The sequence below is a fragment of the Ammospiza caudacuta genome, chromosome Z, assembly GCF_027887145.1.
Source record: "Ammospiza caudacuta isolate bAmmCau1 chromosome Z, bAmmCau1.pri, whole genome shotgun sequence".
Lineage (NCBI taxonomy): Eukaryota > Metazoa > Chordata > Aves > Passeriformes > Passerellidae > Ammospiza > Ammospiza caudacuta.
The window spans coordinates 84,436,336-84,457,525 of record NC_080632.1 but is presented as its reverse complement, the minus strand read 5'-3'; the positions used below and the strand labels follow the sequence as shown (position 1 = coordinate 84,457,525).

Genomic DNA, 21,190 nt, shown 5'->3' with positions numbered 1-21,190 from the left:
GTTTGTTTTTTTTTTTTTTTCTTTTCTAATGCCTTTAGCATACTTCTCCACGGCCTTTCTACATGAATGGAACCAAGAGAATCAACTAGGGTTCTCTCTGGTATTAAAGATCACACTCTGAATTGGGCCATTTTTGAGTTCTTTTCAAGGAGGAGAGAAGGTACAACCTGCTCTGGGCAGAGAGTTGCTTAAATATTATTAAGCAATGGAATGCAATTGCAGTTTCTGCATGGGAAAGATAGTGGTGGTCTTGAATGAGGAGCAGATGAAATTTTTTTATGTTTTGAAGTTGAAAGAAACTTGCTAATGGATTTGAGTGACAAGGGAAAAAATAGAAATTTTAAAATTACATTCAAGGAAAAAAAATCTAGATTGGTGCTGTACATGGATAGCCTGCTCTATGGACACTGCCTCACTCTGAATTCTTCTCTTCTCAAAAAAGAGAAGAATTCTCTACAGGACAAAACCCTCTACCAATAAGATTAGAATGTAGCTTTTCTCTTCTTTAATTTCTTTAAGAATGTGAAAGGAAAATAGTAATCTTTGTAACTCATGTATTGATAGCAAAATGTTTAACATTGCAACCCTAAGAAGAAAAGAGTAAATTCACAGGAATTACTCAGAGACTTGGCCTAAAAAGGATTCTTTCTCCACCCCTACTATTATTATTTTTTTGGTGGTAGATTATTTTTCTAATAGGATTAACATTACCCTCTTGGCTTCTGTGCAAGTGGGCGAGTTCACCTTGCCATAAGCTATTTTAGTGTGAACAGAGAAAAGAGAATTCTCAAATCCTTGAAGTATTTTTTTAAGAAGTCTCCTGATGGCCTATTCTTCCTACAAAAAGAGACATATTCATTCATTCATTCACATTGACTTATGATGGAAAGATTCTCAGTAAAGCCTGTCTCAGATCCTACCAGTGAAACTTCAAGGAAAAGGTCTTGCAAGAACTTGATGGACTACAAAGCTTTTGCCATGCTATAGATAAAGAAAGGTACATAGTCGAGGCCCAACACTGCTAAAAACTGCTCAGATGGGTTTGCTAAACCTCCCTCTTCATTCCTTCTGCTTGCAAACCTGTCCCACTTATTTTCACTCCTTTCCTTTTGTTGGGGTGGTGCCTTTACATAATCAGAGAAAAAGTCTCCATTTGGTGTTGGGACAAACACAGAGGATTCCTTCAGGATGAAAGGTAAGAAAAGCAACCTATTCCATCAAGCTAAAGAGCAGTCCTTGCAGAGCAGGCAGGCCATTTGCATGCCATTTGGGTTCACTGGGAGGGAGGCCTTCCTTTTTCTTCCATTCCTGCCTCCGCGTCCATGGGTGAACATGGGGCTGAAGAGGAGAGTCTACATTACACTCCAAATGCATTAAGGATCCCAGCACATTGCTATAGGCCATCAGAATAAACCTGGCAGTGCTTTGAAGTCTGTAAACTGATTCCTAGATAACTGCTCAGAGTTTCTCCCCTCCCCATGCCCCAAACAGCTTTTCATTTGATGTTCTGGCACAGAGCTAATCTGAGAAAGGATCAGAAACTCGAAGCTATTGACAGTAGTGACAGGAGTGTCTCAGTGTGACAGCTGATTGAGCCCCTCTCACATTTCACTGACAAACTCAATTGCTCCAGTAAATCGAGTGAAAGTCAATACAGGCATCTCCTCCTCGAGCCCTGGGTACATCCCCCCTCCCTGAGCCTTCCTGGGGGCCCCTTGCTGCTGCCAGCACTTGTTGGACCCATCTGAGAGCTCATCCCTGCGTGGAGACAGGGACCTGCAACTCAGGTTTGGGGTTCTGAGGGCAGCAATGCAGTGCTTACCTTACTGATATAAAGCCTGGTTTGTCTTACTTCTCCCCCTTCACCCATTTCCCTTTTTTTTTTTTCCTGTTGTTTTTTAATAGAGATCTCCTGGAAAATCAAGTTTCATCCTACATCCTCAACCCAGACAGCCAGGCAATGCTGGAGGTGCAGGAGAGCGTTGTCTGCACATCCAGCCCTCCCCAAGCAATGCCCATATGGCAGTGCACATTGGGGTTAAAAACAGGAAATGCAGGTCTGTCTCTGCTGCCTTTTTCTGCTGTAAATCAGCAATAAAAGCCAGCTGCGAGGAGTAAAATCTTATAAAGGTAGAGGAGGTGGGTGAAGAGGCTCAAGCCTCTTGCAGATGGCAACCTCGTGTTAGTCCTGAGTAACCAGGCAATTATATCAGTGACTTAACAGGCTTTTTCCACACTTTAATTGTGAAGCAGGGGTGTCTGTGGCCCAGAGCAAGCAAACCACAAAGCAGACTTAGCAACACGCATGGGGAACCTGAATTTTCACAGAATAAGGCACAGGGAGACGGGGTACATGGTGAAGAACATACGCAGGCTACTGTTTGCAAATGGAAATCAAATAGGCTGACATTACCAATAATGAAGTGTGAGGCTGGCGTGGTTTCTCTCTCAGATTTCAGCATGGTTTATTTTTATAGAGGCAGCTTCCTCGTGCAAAGTGCTGGCAAACAGGCTGCTGGCAGGGGAGAGGGGCAGCAGGACAGACAAGGCTTCTCGGGGAGGACTCAGGACATTCCCCACCTGCTGGGATGGAGCACTGAGCAGCAGAGATGGAGCTCCCAGAGGAAAAATGTGACATTTCTCAGACACTAATGGCCTAGATACTGATCTTGGTTGGTGAGAGGAGCAAGGGAAGATGAAGGAGCAGAAGGTGGAGAAAGTAAAATGGTGCTGAGCAGGTAGCAGGTGCTGAAAGGGCAAGGGTTAAACATGACAAGCTCAAAGGTAGAGCTGGGCAAACAAAATTAGAGGCTCTTTGTAGCATGAAGTCATATGGACAAGTCACCAAAGGCGCCCCTAACTAAATATGCTCCCCTGTCCCCAGGTTATTAGAGCACATCAAGCTTTGCCTCTATTTACCCTATCCAGCAAACAGCTGAGGACACAAAAGCTACGCTGTCCCGCCTGCCTTAAAAAGAAATCAACCTGAACATGACCACACCTCCATCCCAGAGCCCTGCTCTGATGCCAGGATCAACACACAGATGGTCCAGCCTGCCCTGCTCCCACCACTGCATCCTGCAGCCAGAGCATCCTGCAGGCTTCCCTGCCTCCTGGCCCCGCAGGGACACATGTTCTCCCCACCAAGTGACCTCATCTGGACTGGATTGAGCCTCCCAAGTCAAAATAAATACAGCACATAGAAACTGGCAGTGATTTTCAAAGGTTTAAGTTGGGTCCTTCTCAATTTTCACTCAGCACTTTATACATTTTTTTTTTTAATGCTATGAAATTGGGGGCATTTTATATTCCCCGCTCCAATGCATATTTTATAAACCTGCCTCTTATGCAATAATATTTTGGTTCCAAAGTTAACTGGTTAAAACACATATTAATAGATTTGGCATGGAAAAAAAAAAAAAAAAAAGAGAAAGAAGAAAAAAAGGCAGGTGAAAGAAATGCTGGGGGAAAAAAAATAGCAGTGGTGTTTGGAATGGCTCTGGAGCCAAGACAGCAAACCTGGTCTTTTTAATGGGACCACCCAAGTAAGAAAGACCTTAAGCTCTTACTCACGTGAGTTATGTTCATTGCAGTGTAATTCAAAGTCCAGAGGGGAGTTAGAAAAAGTAGTGGTGGGGTTTATTAAGGGCTTAGCAGATGAGACAAAGTGCTGGGCTCCCACCAAAGGCCATTCCCAAATTTGCCAGCAGAATGTAATGTGATCTCAAGCCTGGTTCACCAAACACAGGGGCAGGAAGAGTGTGCTGCTGGAAGAACCTGCCACTGACTGCCTGCACTTTGCATAAGTCAACCGTGGTCCAGCAGCTTCTCCTGAATATACGTGTTGGGATTTTTCCAGAGGTAACATCACCTCCTCTAAACACATTTCTGAGATCCAAAACAAAGAAAATCCCAGCAAACCCCAGCAGCCCTTCTGAAGGCCTCTACACAGAACAGCATTTGAGGTTGTGGTATTTTGTCCAAACAACAACCTATACAGGAATCTTAATTATTCAAAAATAATTACTTAATTCGACACCAAACCTTTATGAATTGTTCAGTTGGGTTGGCTGAGTCAGAGCTAAGGTTCATTTCCAGGTCATAATTAAAAACATTACCAGTGAGGGAAATGTTTATGGTGTTATAAGTGCCAAGATAAGAGAAACTAAGAAGTAATAAAGGAAAGAGAAGTTTAGAGAGCCACTTTAAAAAGAGAAGTGGATGGAGATAGAACAGAGCTCCCAGCAATGGCAAAGCTGGGTTCCTAGATTACTTGCTCCTATTGCTTTCTCCAGCCCTGCTGAAACACTCCCATCAGCAAAATCCTGTCATTAGATTTAGTGATGGCATCTCCAAGGGCAGAGCAACAGCCATATGCAGGACTGGCTGTATCAGTGTCCCTGGGATTACACTGTTTGTACCCTTGCCTCCAGGAAAGAGGATGATTGATGTACAACAGTAGAGGAAGGAGGAGGGAGACTACTGGGAGGGGCAGAAGATGGCAAAAAAAAAAAAAAATCTGGTGCCCAACATGAAACATTTAAGCCCTAAACTTCTGGGGGGATATGATCCTACCCTGCAGTGTTGCTATTTTTTTGCCACAGAATTAAAAAGAAGGACTTTTCCTGGTGTCACTGCAGGCCACAGAGGATAAATCCAAATGACAGGGCTTAAGTTATGAATATGGGGAATTAGAGATGAGAAGCAAAGCAGTTTATAATGACTCTGCCTTTTGCTCTTTGGATCGCAGGCTTCAGTATTGATTTTGAAATGCCCTGTCTTCATCCTAACAGCTTCTTGAAAATGCAGCTTGAGAGTTTCTTCACCTTGCAGCCTCTTCAGCATGATTTGATAATGATAAAAAGCGAACACAAAAGCTTTTGCATCAGGTATTATGATATTCATTCATTCCCTTGTTTTCTAAGCACAACCACTGATCTGCTGAGAGGGTGTTGAGAGAGAGATTTCAATTAACTTCTTTATGAGGATAGCCAGTGTTCAACTCAGAGCCTTTATTCCCAACAGTGACAGTGCAGGGTGCCTTGACAACAGCTCATTCAGTCAGTGACCCAAAGTTCAGCCACAGGAGTGCCCTGCAAAAGTCCTGCAACAGCTCCAACCTTGCTGCACCAGGTAACACAAAGTTTGTGGAAAGTGGTTACCACCTCCACGTCATCTTGTTCACAAAGATACTCAGCCAGCCTCAGGATACTCACACAAGTCTTGCCCCACAACACTACAGACACCACAGGTACCAATATCCTTTTGTTTTCCCCTGAACAACACATGACATGGTAAAAGATGGAGCAGCTCAGAGAGTACTGAAGAACACATAGGGTTGGCAAAGTTAATTTTATCATCTATTCTGACCCCAGATTTGAGGTGAGGCAAACACATTTCCCACTCAGTTGCAAAACATTTTGAGCTCTTTTTAAAGTGCTTAACCTCTCCTACCAAAGTAGCCAAGATGGGCATCTTTGGTGGGACAAAACACCGGGCTGCATCCCTCATAGCTTTTTCTTGTTTGCTCTCAGTGTTGTGCAGGTGGAGTCTAACTGGTTCCAAAAAGGGAGTGAAATAACTACTCTGTCAAATAATTCACCTCCTTGGAGAGATAAGGCTGAGAAGGAAAACTGAGGTGAAATAACTTGGCTGAGTTTGCACAGGAGATCAGTGCTGGAGAATGAGAGTCAATTTCCTGGCCTCCCACTCCAATACTCAGCTGCTAGGTTGATCCTGCTGTCTTCCAAAAATGAACTTCACTACTCAAGGACAGACAGCGAGGTTTCCTGTGGATTTTCACTTTCCTCTCTGTGTTTTTCCTCAACAAAAGAAAAGCCATTAATATTCAATCATTCCTGCATGTAAGATGCAGTTGCTAAAATGGTTTTGCACTTAACAGCCTCCAGTTGTAGACTAAATTGATGACACTTAAAACATGCCCAGGAGCCATAGCAGAATGATCCTATTACAGCAGTGCCTTAGTAATGTTGTGTTAGTTAAGGTTATGTTGGCTGGTTCTGAGGGTTTATAACCCAGCTGTGAATATATTCTCCAGGCTGGGACCAGTTGCCAAGGGGATTTATTCCTGCAGCGAATCATATGGCTTTTTGGGTTGGGTTTTTTTTTCTTTTCCAGCTACTTTAGATCACAATTTTGTCTGTTTCTTTTTAAGATACAACATAAAAAGGAAAAGAATAAAACATCCCTCTGTCATGAGGCTAGTAGGAGCTGTACTATATTGCAAGCTAGAGTTAACCTACCTCAGGCAATCTCTACCCCATGCCAATATCCAAGTACTCCCCAGCCTTTAACATGAAGGATATCAGTGCTGCTTTCACTGCTTTCTTTATAAGAGAGCTGAGGTTTTCCAGGAATTAAATCACCATTGGTTGTGTGGGAAACCTCAGTGACAGACTGAGCATCTCTGAAGGGTGAGCCATCTCCATAGGCACTGAACCTCCTCTTTTTCCACCTGCTTTAAACACTTTCAAACTACAGCTTGAATGATTTCTCCCCTGCACAAGGGATCTTTTTTTTCTTCTACAAAGAAAATTTTGGTTACAGTTCTATTTGACAGAGCTTTCTGAGTGGTTTCCAGGAGGTAATGTTTTAAAAACTGATTTGGCCTATAAAGGGAGACTTAAAACCCAAGGCACACACATATCTACTGTCACTTACCAAGCCAGATTCGTGTGCAAGAACAAGAAAACCATGAAGTGGGATATAGTAGGGAGCAAAAGGACATAAGGAACAAAGGCCTATTTGGATGGAGCAATGCAAAATGTTCCTCTCACCATGGTCAACCCAACAGCAGAACAAGCTCCCCAAGAGCTGGAGCTGATGGAAAATTTAAATGAATACATTTTCCATCCATAACCAGTGTCAGAACCAAATATTTGCTGAATGCAGAGCAAACATATTGGGTACAATTCCAGACAGACGACCTGCTGAAGTACAGGACCTGAATTTCATCGTCTTGACATTGGCTCTGGTAGGATGTCAGTGAAAGGAGGGTGCAACCTGCCACCATTCTGCTGGGCTTGCATTTTGCACCCAAGCTGCCTGACACAGGCGTGAAGAGCTCCACAAAGCTTCCAGCACCACACTCCAACCAACAAGGCAGTTCCTGCTCTCCATCTGCCACCCTCCACAAAGCCCTTGCACCTCCCTGGCAGCTCTCAGCAGCTCTGAGAGGGCTGCTCAGTTTGCACCAGCCTCAGAGGGGATGGCATCTGGGTTCACGTGGCATCTGCCATCTGAAAGGCGGCTGACTGGGGCTGACCCTGCCCTGGTGTCTTCACATGCTAAGGGGAAATGGTAACAGGGCAGAGGGGGAAAGGCAGCAGAGGTGGGGCTGCTCAGCCTGGAGAAGGGAAAGTTGTGTGGAGACCTCATAGCAACATTCCAGTATGTGAGGGGCGCCCAGAGGGAGGCTGGACAGGGGGTCTTCTGCAGTGATAGGACAAGGAGTAAGGGGTACAAATTGTAAAACAAGAAATTTAGATATCAGGAAGAAATTTTTTGCTGTAAGACACTGGCACAGATTGCCCAGGGATATTCTTTGGATGCCCCAACCCTGGCAGTTCTCAAAGCCAGTTTGGATAAGACCTTGAGCAGCCTGGTCTGGTGGGACGTGACCCTGCCCATGGCAGGGAGGGGTTGGGAGTAGATGGTCTCTAAGATCCATTCCAACCCCTTAACATTCTGTGATTCTGCGATTCCATGAGAAGCAGCCAGAATATCAGAGGATAATGAGGAAAATGATCCTTCTTATATAATTATCAAATGGACAAGTCCAAATCTTCACCCAGGCCTTTTCCTCATCCATCTGAGTGTTCTTCCTACCTTGGCTGAATCTCCTGACAGAAGGTAAGCTGCTAAGGCAAAGAGTATGGGATAACTCTTTCCCTCTCCATCCATGCAGAGAGATCAGTGAAAACAACAAAATAGTTATTAATTCTCCCTGGGATTTTGAAGCCTAAGTTCCACAACACAGCATTTTCTTCAGCTGCTTTAGCTCTCATTTAACATGGTGTTTGCCTTTGAGGAGTACAAATGACCCTTTCAAATTCAGCATTTGAGGCCAGGGATGACAATTGGTAACAATAATATTTTTCATGTTAGCAACACTTTTCATTCAGAGGGCTCTCAAATTGATTTTAGAAATAGTACGGCTTCCCTTCATCCAGCACCAAAATGAACCTACCTCCAAGGTGGAACAAAGGACCCATCAATGTAAGATGGCAGTACACAGCAATTTAGGGCAGGAAGTCCAGAATTACATGTCCCACTGAACGCAAAGGGTCAAGTAAAGTTGGCTGAAAGCATATCCTGAATAAGAGGCTGGACAAAACATCATCACCAGCTCCAGCTCAGGAGGGAAAGTGCAATGGGATCATCACTCACTAGAGAAGGTCAGAGCCCCAGTCTTTACGTCTTGAACTGGGGCAGGGCACTGTGTTAATGCTCACATTCAGAAGTGCCTCAAAAGGAAAAGAAAAAAGGCAATTTGCTGACTGCACTTCTGAAGCCTTTGCTGCAACAAAGAGAAAGGGCACTATGAGTTTTTGGTCTCCCTTTTCCGGTAGAAAGGAAAGGTTCTATTGAACTTCAGTCTACACTGTGCTGCACTTTACAGGAAGCCCAACCCACTCTGAAATTAATATGAACAGTAAGAGGAGACCATAAGGCAGAAAACTCTTGAAGTGAGTACAAGACTATTCATGAAATGAGTGAGAAAAGGAAATAGGTGATTATGAAAGGTCATTAGAAATGTCAGCTTACAAATGGCATTGTGTGAAGGGAGGTGTAACCCACTGCAAGACAAACCTACCACAGTTGAACTTGCAAAGGACATCCATAACTTCAATCTCTTTTGTTCAGAGGTTTACATTTAGGAAATTTCTTTCATAGTACTATCACTCCAAGACTTACATAAATACAAAGAATGGGGACTAATCCATCCAGCTTCCATTCCCAACAGATGAATGAAACTAAAAACCTTTCCCAGCCACCAGGAATTCAGATGCCCAGCAGCAGATCCAGCAATTACCTGGACACAGCTGCTGGATGAAATTGGAAGTTCCTGAGAAAAGGCATCTGGGGCATCTGTTGTTGAAACACCTCCTGTCCCTAGCCAGATCCCACAGAGAGGATTCCAGCTTTTATAAAACATTTCCAAGATTAAATTTTCTGCAGCATTTAGGTTCACCAAGTGAAACTTCTTTCTCCTTAGAGCACCAGCAGCAGCAAGTGAATGGATAAGTGAGGGTGATCCATCTGGCTAAATACAAACCTGAATCACGGGAGGGTGAAACACTCTGTCGTGGCAGGAAGAACAAGATGCACAAGCATTACATGAGTATTTTGAACACTAAAAATTTAGTTGGTTAGATAAGCGTAATGACAGAAGTATAAGGGTTGCTTTTAATAGGCACCAGATCCAAAAGGGATGTGTTTATCAGTGGTGCTATATATAACACTTCTATGAGTTCTCAGTAACTGGAACACTTTCCTACAGTTCCAAGTTCTTTGTATGATCTTCTACCTTGCTTTATTATACCAGCAAAATACTTTTAAGAGCCCTTTACTGCCCAGATACCATAGACATTTAACAGTCTCTCTTTAAATTTTACTTCTTGTTTTAGGTCTTTATAACCTGTGCAGAATCCAATGATTTTTTTCAAGCAGAGATTCAAACTCTGCCATAAATGTGGGCACAGGAGATGGTGGACAGCATACACTCACTCCTACAACTCTCTTCTCCTGCTTCATTCCACCCGTGTAATTCCAAGTTAGCCAATGCTTTCACTTATTTTTATTACTCTTATTTCTTTTAGCTGAGAGAAACATTAACTGAGGGGGTGTGATCCAGATTTGCTCAGATGAAGTACAGGAGCCTTTGCACTCCTTTATTTCATGCCTTGGTGCATTTCTTGCCAACAAGTGGGAGAAATGCCAGGGAGAGCCAGCAAGGCTAAGGCAGATTCTCCAAAATTTGGTCTCAGTCCTCTGCTATGCCCTCGGCAGATATAGCAGAGCTGGCTGCCAAAGGAACTTAGCCCTGACACAATTCAGCCCAGGACAGTTAGCTATTTAAAGAGGAGGGTTTATTTTGCACACTTTTCACCCTCCTCCCCTACAACCTCCTACCCTGTTTTTTTCAGATGGGAAATTATCAGTTAGCCCTGAACATGTAAAATTTCACAGCAGCTTACCAGACAATTTGTATTGGGCCCTTCATCTTTGTGGCTACTTTTATTCTTCTATAAATTCCTTCAGCCATTAAACACTGTTATTCCCACAACAATTTTGGCAAAGATCAAAATAACGTGTCAGGTTTGCTCCAATTTTCTACTGCTACCAGACAGGTAATGAAGAGCTAGATGGAGACAAAAGATGTTTTCCTTTCCTTTTCTGTCCTAAAGGATTTTGCCCTGGAATTCCAGACAGCCAGTGAAAACATTTTAAAAAGTAATTAAGGTGGACTTAGTGGGGTGAGAAGGTTGTGGAGATTGGTTTCAGTCCAGAACTTAAGTCATTGTGCTTTTGCTGAAACAATGACAACATCAATGGATAGCACAGCCTTACCTTTTTAAAAAGAACCTGAAAGTGCTAGGGAAATAATTACGAATTAAGCTACTACCAGAATAATTATGAATTAAATTACTGTTTACTCTCAGCAGACCTCTGGTGACTGAAAGCTCTGTTCTGACATATATATATATGTATATATATAATTCTGCAAACCCCAGTCCAGTGACTTGGAGAGAGAAGTTTGACTTCTCACAACTGTTTTGCACAAGATGAACATCACCACATGCCTCACCTCAACAGTGTAGCGTTTTCTTCAAAGAATCCAGAAATCCTTAGAAAGAGTTCTTGGTTTAGGCTCTGCTTGGTGCCACTCAAGTCCCAGGGAGCTAAACTCTTGGTTAGTCTCACCAGCTGTAGAATCCTGCTGCAACCAGGATCTTAAAATCCTATCCTTGCAAGGACTGCACATGCACTAGATTATACTGAAATCTACTTCGGTTTGAAAAGAAAAACAAATTAGCAGACAAACAGAAAAAGTCCAAGAGAGAGATTATTTAATCCCTAACACTGAGTTCAACCTTTGGAAAGAGTCAGAATCTCGTGAGGGTTCAGGGGAAAGGAGGACACTCGGATGAGGCCGAAGCAGCCCACAGGGGAAGCTGCCTATTTCATTTCTGGAACATGGGCCATGTGCATCTATTTTTAGCTTTGAACTGAGCTCCTCTGCCTCCTGCCAGAAGTCCTGAGCCCTGTGCTGGTGCAACGAAAGCAGTGGCTCAGCCATTCTCTAATAGCTTTTACTTCTTAATAAAGAGCAGCACTTAGGCAAAGGATGAGGTTACTGTCGGAGGGGTCATGATTAATAATGATTAATCTGATCCTTGCCAACATGAACTGGATCCACCATTCACTAAATAATTACTCTGCAGCATGGATACCATTTCCAGAGGAGGCACATGTTTGTCATATTAAAACCAGGACCAAACACAGGGAAGGAAAAGGGGATCTGACTTGTCAGTAACACTTGATCTCACAGGAACCACCAGAAAAGTTAAGCAAAAAGGGGGGAAAAAAAGGAAAAAAAACCCTACAACAACAACTGCAAATCAAAGTATAAAAGCAGTTAAACACTGAGGAGTCACCCACCTTTTGGGAGAAGCAATGGAAAGCAAATAAAACTAAACCCTCAGAAGGGAGAGCTGCACGTGCTGAGGACATGGTGCCTCTGCTACTTCTGGCTCTTAACCTTATGCATAACTCTAATATGCACATTATTTGCCCACCCACACATTTCCCTCCTGTTCTTAAATTACATTTTTGTTTTCCTCAGAAAGCACACAAATGAAATTGCTCCCTGGGAAGCATCTTTCCTTCTTTATGCTAGTATGCTACTTGGCACAAGGAAATCCTACTCCAGGACTGTCATTCTTAAACAACAATGCATCTCAAATAATAAGGAACATTATAACTTTATAGCATTATGGGGAAGCATAAGCTAATGGGAATCTAATAAGCACTCCAAAGGGCATATATGAGCCTTACAATTACAGCAGGATGCTTGTGGTGCACAGACTTGGTTCTGGGCCTCAGAGCATGGATAAATTTCACTCCCACAAAGCACACAAACAACAAGCAATGCTGCCAAAGGCAGACAAGGATATGGGAGTTTTGCTTGCAAGAGGTGACCTTATCTGGGGACACCTTTCCATCATCTTGCTTCACTGACCCAAAGCTTCCTCGAGACCATCCAAGGGGGATGCTACTCTAGCTCTTCAGTGCACTCAGCTCTATTCCCTTTGAGGTTTTCAAAGCTTTGGTGGGATTTATACTGCACTGTTTACCCTACCACGTCATCATGCAGGGTTTGATTTGGACTGGGAGGCCACAGCACAGACCACGAGTCCCTATCCTGGGCTGGGGCAAATCCAACAGGTTCCTTGTGCCTGTTGTGAAACCCCAGCCCCGTTTAAGCCCATTTGGACTTCTGCCCTTGACAGGCCCAGGTTTTACACGCTGGTGACTTGCAACATGGAAAATACCATGCAGATAGTTGGTGTCCTTGCCAAACTCAGGGAAGCAGGGCGCAGGTCAAGAAGTGCCATTGCTTTTAGAGGCATCCTGGAGAATCACAGAATCACAGAATGTTCTGAGTTGAATCAAGATCATCAAGTGCAACACTTAGCCCTGCAGAGACCCCCAGCAATCCCACCCTGTGCATCCCTGGCAGCGCTGTCCAAAGGCTCCTGGAGCTCTGGCAGCCTCGGGGCTGTGCCCATCCCTGGGGAGCCTGGGCAGTGCCAGCACCCTCTGGGGAAGAGCCTTTCCCTGAGATCCAACCTAAACCTCCTCTGATTCAGCTTCATGCTGTTTTCTCAACTCCTGTCTGCTCACAAGAGTGAAGAGATCAGTGTCTGCCCCTCCTCTTCCCCTCACAAAGAAGTTTTACCTACAACGAGGTCTCCCCTAAGTCTCCTCTTCTCCAGGCTGGAGTAAGAAGTGTTGGTAAATTAAATCGTTGGCAATGAGGTTATGATTTGGTTAAGCTGGGGCAGTGTATTTAGGATTTTTTTGCCAGTTTCCAAATTCACTTGAAGTAATGAAAGAAAAGTCAGCTCTTTGCTAAACATCACCTCTCACAAAAATTTCAGCTGAAAAGTAGTTGGTGACTTTAAAACCAAGCCTTTAAATAGCTAATGGTATAAAAACCACATACGTATTTATGCATACATTCATGCAAATGAAAACTAAGTTGCATTTTCACATAACTTTACAGAGGCACCAGAGTGAAACACAAAGCAATGTAGGGGAAAAAAAATAAAAAGGTCCCAACAACAATAACAATAATGAAGGTAAATCTTTAAAATCTGAGACAAGGTGCAGGAGGCAGGGGTAGAGCTCTACAAACAAAACTAAATCCAGAGCACTGTTTTTCCCCTTCACAAAGTGAAACAAGCTGCTCCTAAAAAAATGCTTCCTTGGTTTTCTGGCAATTAGTGTCCTGGAGGATTATCCTACAATCATCAGCAAGTGTTTGCCTTTCCCAGCCCATGTCACCATAGAAGTCTGTGTTTATCTACAAGGCCCAGGGGATAATTTATAAGCTGAGTGAGGTCCTGCATTCACAGACAAATGTTCCACACTGCCACCCACCCTCCTGTACTAGTTTCCTCCCCATCTACCTCCTATCCCCTGAAATATAGACAGGACCCTGCCAGGAGCATGAAGAACGAGCTTTGCAGCCTCTGAAGCGAGCACTTGCCCAACAGTTTATGTTGATACAGCAAATAAAGAGGTACTGATATGGTCAACACATCATCAGGCATCAAAAATTAGATTTCAGGAAGTAACTGAATGCAAAAAATATTTTATCACTGTTCCAGAAACCATCAAAGAGAATGGGATATTTTTTCCCCTCTGAAAACTGTTGCCTACACTCTAATTAAAATATTGCCATTTGTGAGTTTGAGGTCTACTACACAGGGTTTGCTAGAGATAGTGCTTTGTAAAACCTCTCTGCAATCAAAATCTTCCAACTTTATTTCTAATCAATGCTACCAGTGCTTTAATGGTTTTCCGGTCCCCCTTAAAGTAATTCAACTCAAGTACATCAAAATACAAAAGACTAAGATTAGTTAGAGTGTTTACTTCTAAATTAATTTTCCCCTGATGTGTTAGAACCTCAAAATGAGAATATTAAGCTTGCATTTGAAAGAATGGGAAGCTAGTCTTTTAAAGAAAAGTGATATGAATCCTTGTCTTGATGGTAAACTGATGATACAGTTCATGACAATTAATTTGTTAATTTGAAAAATCTACTAAAAGCACGAAAGCAAAACAAAGGAAATCAATGAAAGACTTAATTCTAAAAAGAATTTGTAAGTGTGACCAACAGTCCTCATAACAGGGAATACTGCAGAACAGGTATATTGATGGATGGATAGGTTTATAGATAAGATAGATCTGTTCTCAAATCTCAAACATTTACAAGACAAGGCTTTGAGACACTATTGTTAATTAAAGTTGATGAACATGCCTGTTGAAGGTGAAAAACACTTTTCTTCCTGAGAATTCACCTCTTTTCCTTTCAGGAAACTATCAGGAGTTTCTGGAACTTCATGGACACAGTTTGAATCTGCCCCAGGTCTAAACCCAGTCACAGGCTGTCCTCAAGATACATTAGAGAGCAAAGTTCCTTGATAATTGAGAACTTGCTTCACTCTGCTACATTTAACATTGGGTGCCCTGATTTTATAAAATGTTTATGCTCAAATTTTGTTTCATCTTTGGAAAAAATGATCTCCAGATTCAAACTCATCTTTAGCTACGAAGACAGGAGGCCATAAGGACTAAAAGAAGATTGTCAGGGATGAACTTGGCTAGTCTGAATGAGTGCCAAGTGGTAGGGGGAAGGAAGAGACCACCAGCTGGCTGTTATTCCAAGCATAGTCCATCTCACTTGCAATTACTGAACCCTACCAGTGATCCCACCAATGTCAATTTGACCAATTTTAGAATAAGGGGCCATTCATTCCAAGTAATGAATATTGAAACCCGGCCATCAGTTTGTGAACAAATGTCATGAGGAACCCCAATAAAGAATGTCCTTGTAATGGTGTCACTTCAGAACAAAAGCATGCAATGAGCTACCACCCATCCAGGCAGCTACAGTAGGAGACCAAAGGTTGCATGCATTTAGCCAGCAAGGAAAAGCAATATTCTTTAAGAGAGGCATTGCCTGGAGTGGATTCTTATAAAGAAACAGAATTCATGAATAAATAAACCAGATGGGAATAAGCCAGACTAGGGAATTAACATCTCCTAGTGCAATGAATCCCCAACCTTGCTTGAGGGTTTTTCTACAAGTAACAAACACAAAAACATTAATGTTGTACCATTGTCAATCATGCCAAGGATTCTGTTTGTGTCCAGGAATTCTGATATGCAACAACACAGATCAAATCCACTAGGCGTTAAGACATTCTCAGATTTCACCAGTTAAGGTACATATTGACTGACCTGATCTGAGTCTTTCACTTGAGAATTTTTCCCTTTTCTGCAACCACAACTCATAAGCAGTTTTGAATCTCCAATGACTTTTCCCTATAAGAGATAAGGAAGGAAAAACATCAGCACACTCTGAACCACTGAAGACCAAGAGGCTTGTATTTGTGATCAGGAGCAGGGGAAGAAAGGGCAGCCTGTGGACCCTTCTTGTGCTGCTGGGAAGTTCACTTTCACTGAGGGAGAACTGCCAATCTGCCAAGAAGACTTCCCCAAAGGATAATATCCCAACATTAGGGAAGTCATACAGAGGCAGAAGGAAGGCAAGGTGTGTGGAAAACGACAGCGGTAAAGCAAAGCTGAAAAGAAATAAATTTTATTTTAACCCATGGTTCTCATACACTTGCATGAACAGGAACATGTCTAGCATACTCACCCCAATACCAAACAGCAGTGACTTGAGGAAAAGCTCATACACTACTACTTCTGTTCACCTTTACCAAATTAATGCCTACTTGCTTCTAATGTGCCCAGATTTGGTGAAATAAAGTCCTCAGGAGAGATTTGCTCCCAGTAGAACAATGGGTCCACATCACCCCTGGTAAACCCATGCCAGGAATCCAAGAGCACACTCTCACCTGACACTGCTGGTGCAACTCTGCAATGTCTGTGACATAGACACATAGAATGTTTGTCTTGGAAGGGACCTGAGAGATCACCTTGTTCCAACCCCTGCCATGGGCAGGGACATATTCCCCTTGACCAGGTTGCTCCAAACTCTGTCTAATCTGTCTAATCTGGTCTTGGATACTTCCAGGGACTGATGCTCAAACCAACAGAGATTTGCAAAGAAACAGAGTCCTCTCACTGTCCTTTTACCTGTAACCAACAGTCTGGGAGAGAAGCTGACCTTTATTTTTGTAGAAAACCCATCAGACTGACTGAATATGATCCAAGCAGCAAGGTTCCTCATGTTAACAGGGTTCTTTTCTGGGAATTATTTGTCACTTTGGTTCTTCACCAAAGTATTTTTGTTGCTTATCAAACCTGGACATCTTGATAAATCACCTTGGCAGAAAGGAGCTGAGATTCCAGATGTCAAAATGCTGCTTGAATTTAAACGGTATGGAGTCAAGAAGAGCCAGTGAAGTCCCCACAAATGTATCACAATTACTTGTTTTTCGTTAGGCGTGCACACAAAGACATTGCCTACTTCCAGACTTTTGCTGTCCACAGCTGAAAAATAAACACTCTTGGCATCTGCTGGGGAACAGAGGGAGAATCTGCTCGTGCGCAGCCATGAACAGTCACGAGATTTCAGCTGGATTAATTTATATAGAAAAGAAGATCCCAACACAGTCAGTGAGTTTAGCCAAGTGGAAGCGCTCTGCCCTTAATGATGAGGAAGGGAAAGGGCACAATTAAAAGGAATTGCCGCCATTGCTCAATGTCAGGGCACAGCAGAGAGATGACCCTTGGTGGCAGGAATTAAAAACTGGCAGATAAACTTTTGGTCACCTTGGGAGAGTCTGCAACCTGCCAGGTGTGGAGAGGTCTCTTACTTGGTGAGCTCAGCATCTCACAAATCTCAGCAAGGTCACATAATGTGCAGAAAATATCTTTTTCTCTCTTTCCAAAACAGAAGCTGGGAAAAAACTACGACACTGAAAAGGTTGTACTGATACCTAATCTGATAACTACCCAAAATTCCTCATGTTTGGGCTGATTACAAACTGGCAGACTCCGAGGTTTTCAGGGGACTGCTTCCAACTGGCCTCCTCTGCCTGTGACTCCCATCTGTCAAAGGTGTTTCACTCTTGCCCCATTACTACAATCCTTCAACAACTGGTCTGTAATCTATTAAAGTATTTTTTTTCCTCAGAAAGAAGTGCTTAAACTGTAAATTAAAGCAAGTGTATTAAAATGCTGTGTTAGAGACAGGAAACTGAGAGGGGAGAGACCCCTTTGTCCAACCACAGAGTATCTTCTAGACACCCCTCAGCATATGAGACAAGTTGGAACTATAAAAAGAACTGGGAAAGACTCACACATGTCCCAAAAGGCCACTGGATGCTTTGGGGTGGCTATAGAATAAACATACACTTGTGGTAAGGAAACTATATCCTCATATGTCTCATTGGTGCTCAGCTTGTCCCACCATCCACTGCAAAGTTGTGATGTCAAATAAAATAATCAACCCTTCTTTAACCACAAGCCAGGGGAAAAACATTCCCACTTTTATACCCTTCCATGGGTCTAATGCCACCTGAGCTCATGGCAAACCATGGCCATGTTCTCCTGTCCAAACAGAAGTATCACCAGTTTTATTTCACAGAGAGAAATTACAAGATGTTGCCCATACACACATGGAAAATCAAGAGTACAAGGAAAATATGAACCCAAAACCTGAGAGCTTTTTCCTTTTCCTCTGACACTACAAGAATGAAGGGGCTCTTCAATTCCCTAAAAAAACCCAAATGAAAGCAATACACTGGATAAATAATCCCACCTCCGTTTCCAGCTGCAGACGCGCCTCTCTTAATGTGCTCTGGACGAATGAGCTACTACCTCCACCTTATTTTAAGAGAACTCCTTATGAGCAGATGATTAATTTGCAGATAGGTGTCTAACATTAGGCAGCTAAGTTGAAAGGCAAAAGGGAAAAAAAAAAAAAGCATATGGACAACATTTGCAGCCAGTCGCAACTCTGTTCCAGAGCAGATGGAGGCCTTGTCATTCAGGGGTTTCCTCACATACACCAAGCAGTTCAGTGGGGATAGGGAAAGGGACTTCTGTTTGGATGCTTCTGTCTGGAACCAGATTAGAGGAAAGCATGCTTTTCCACAGCACACGCCTTGTGTTACATTAAACATGCATGTGCAACTTCAGCTTTTATTCAGCGATCTGAAACAGAGCCCTGCAGGGTGCTAAGGGTTAGGGAGTTTTTGTTTGTTTATCTGTATGTTATTTCACAGTTTCTAGTGCCCAAGGAGTTCATTAAGAAATTAAAACACCTTGCAGGGGCTATCCTGCTGTGGTTGTTGCGTCCCAATATTTCCCTCCTTTCTTCATCTAGCAGTGCTTGATGTTCACAGGGGAAAGAGAGAAAAAGAGAGGAGCCTCATCTGACTGGGTATAGATGTTTGGTCTTAATTCATCGAGAATAATTTCTATGTTTCCTGGCTTTTTGATAACATGAGGTGCTATTGTTAAGAAGCAGGTAGGCACAAGGTTTTCCAACAGGGAAGATTGCTTTGCCTTCTGCTGACTCGCATCCACCGCCAGACATCACCGTTCACAAGGCAAAAGAGCAAGAAGGCTCCTTGACATATGTCCCATTACCTACCTCTTACAGGGAATCTGGCTGGCCTCACCCACCTCCTTGCACCATGGGCTCCAGCAGCTGGCCAAAGTTTGCAGAAAAATAAAAAAAAAACCTCCGTAATAATAGTAACAGGCTTAATTATCTCAACTGCACGGGTGACAGGAGCTGAGCAGTTGCCAGTTTTAACAGCCTGTGGTCGAGAAAAACTGAACTGCATCACCCAGAAGTCAAATGAGGGTCGGTCACAACTCGTTTCACGCCAGCAGCTCCAGGGGAGATGCAGGGCATGCACAAATCATGGCAGCGTTGCCCAGAGCCATCCCGTGTGGAGCTGCCAGCCCTGCTTAAAGGAGTCAGACACGAGGCACATGGCACCAGCCGGCCTCCAGGGAGCTGCCAGGCTCTCTGCTCTGGAGCTGCTGGCTGGCACTGACAGTAGGATCCTGTCTTCCAAGCTTGTGGCTGGAAAGCTCAGCCCCAGAGGTGGGCTTGGCTTAGCACTGTGCCATGCACCTTGCAGAAGCTGACAGGTCCAGCTGGGCTCTAACCTGCTTGGTTTTCATTAGCCTTTCTCTCTTTTGAGCAACGGCAATTGAAAATACTGGAAGCAGCCTTTTCCCTAGGGAGCTGGCACAACTGCTCAGAGGGTGGTCGGGCACTGGAACCACCCCAGAGAAGGCCTCAAGGCCTCAAGGCCTCTGGCAGAGAAGGACTCTGCCAGAGTCCAAAAAGCATTTGGACAAGGTTCTTAGGCACACAGTATGATCCTTGGGGCTGTCCTGTGCAGGGCCAGGACTTGGAGTCGATGATCTTTGTGAGTCCCTTCCAACAGGGCATGTCATTCTTTGAGCCTATGTATAGCACTGCAACAGCAAACTCTAAAAATCCCCTGGCTGCATAAACACCATTAGGAAGAACAACACATTCAGTGTTTGTTATGCTTTTTTTGCTGTTCTGTCAGGGTGATCCACACATTTTGAAGAACCAGTACCCAAGTGCCTACAGTGGTAGAGTGGGAGAGAAGGGGGGAAAGGAAGGGAAACAAGAACTGAATCCAAGGTGGAGGCAAGCAGCAGTACAACAGACAGCTGGTGTTTGGGTGGTGGTAAATCACCCTGAAATGAGCCTCTTCCCTCAGCTCAATGAGGCCTAAACAACAAAGGAAGGCACAGCTTGCAGCCGGACAGCCTGCTAGCCAACCACAGACACACATGACAGCTTCATTCAGGAGCCCAGAGTCAATACAAAAGCTCCGAAATCAATCCGACATCCTGCGACCTCAAACAATGCGCCAAATCTTCTCAGAATTGGAGCCCCAAATGAGGGGGAGCTGCATTCAAGGGAGATCAAAACGCAGGGCTGGCATTGAAAGGGACTAAAAAGGAGAAGAATGTTCCCAGTTTATTAATGGTGAGGTCTGGCCGGCTGCATCCCAGCCACCATAGGTTACGTTCATTAAAGGGCAGCGCTTTGCACGTATTATGCAGAGCGCCTGGAGAGTATGTGTTGTGTGCGTGTGTCCGCCAGCGTGCCCCTCACTTGCTAGAGATCAGGATGTGCCTTTCTGCTTAGCACTGTTGTCTCCATCAGAAATTCCTCCTGTGTGAACTGCAAACAGGGTTTTTTCCCACTTGAGCGACTGTATGGGCACAGACGCGCACACGTATGCATGCTCTCTCTCATCCCTGAGCCTGAAAAGCATAAAGGAACTCAGACAGACTCTTTCCAACTTAAAAAAAAAAAAAAAAAAAAAGACAACATTTCACATCCCCTTCCCTCCTGGCCATACTTTCAGCTCATACACACAAAATCTATTACAAAAGACCAAAGCATTATGTGATTGCCACTACTGCTGATGGAGTTGATTGCTCCATAAACCCCACTCCTAACATGCCATAAAAGACCTGGTCCCACAGCACAACAAATCCACAAAGGAGAGCAAAGGAAAAAAAAAAGAAAATCTGCTTCAGTCCCTGGAGTTGTCCCCTCCGGGCAGGATTGCCCCTGCTGGGGTAGTTTCACTTGCAGAATCTGTCTCGCAGCACTACACAAAAATGGCACCCTTCCCCCTTTGGCAACAAAAAGGCCAAGCAAATCCCTTTTATCAGCTTCCCTTTGAAGGCAGGTGGAAAAGTATAATATAGAGATACACGGGGAAAAAAAAATACCATTTGCAAAAGTACTGTTTGGATTTGTCTGTCCTAATTATCTTTTTTTCAGCTGCCACATTTAAAAGAAGCAGACCTTGAAAGTTTTCTCCTTCTCAGATGCACAGCCCAAGACGAAGGGCTTGCTAGAGGAGGTCAGACTTGAAAAATATTTCTT

At 43.6% G+C, this 21,190-nt stretch overlaps 1 protein-coding gene across 2 annotated transcripts in view; it reads right to left on the bottom strand.

The window, feature by feature from the left end:
- The window catches only part of SETBP1 (SET binding protein 1), a 267,975-nt gene that overhangs the window by 201,413 nt on the left and 45,372 nt on the right, over window positions 1-21,190 (bottom strand). Inside the window, exon 3 of one of the 2 annotated variants that reach the window (XM_058823563.1) lies at window positions 15,556-15,639. The exons of the other annotated variant lie outside the window; for it this stretch is intronic. Coding sequence (XP_058679546.1) covers window positions 15,556-15,639 — 84 coding nt within the window. The remainder of the gene's footprint in view (window positions 1-15,555; window positions 15,640-21,190) is intronic. 2 annotated transcript variants of the gene reach the window in all.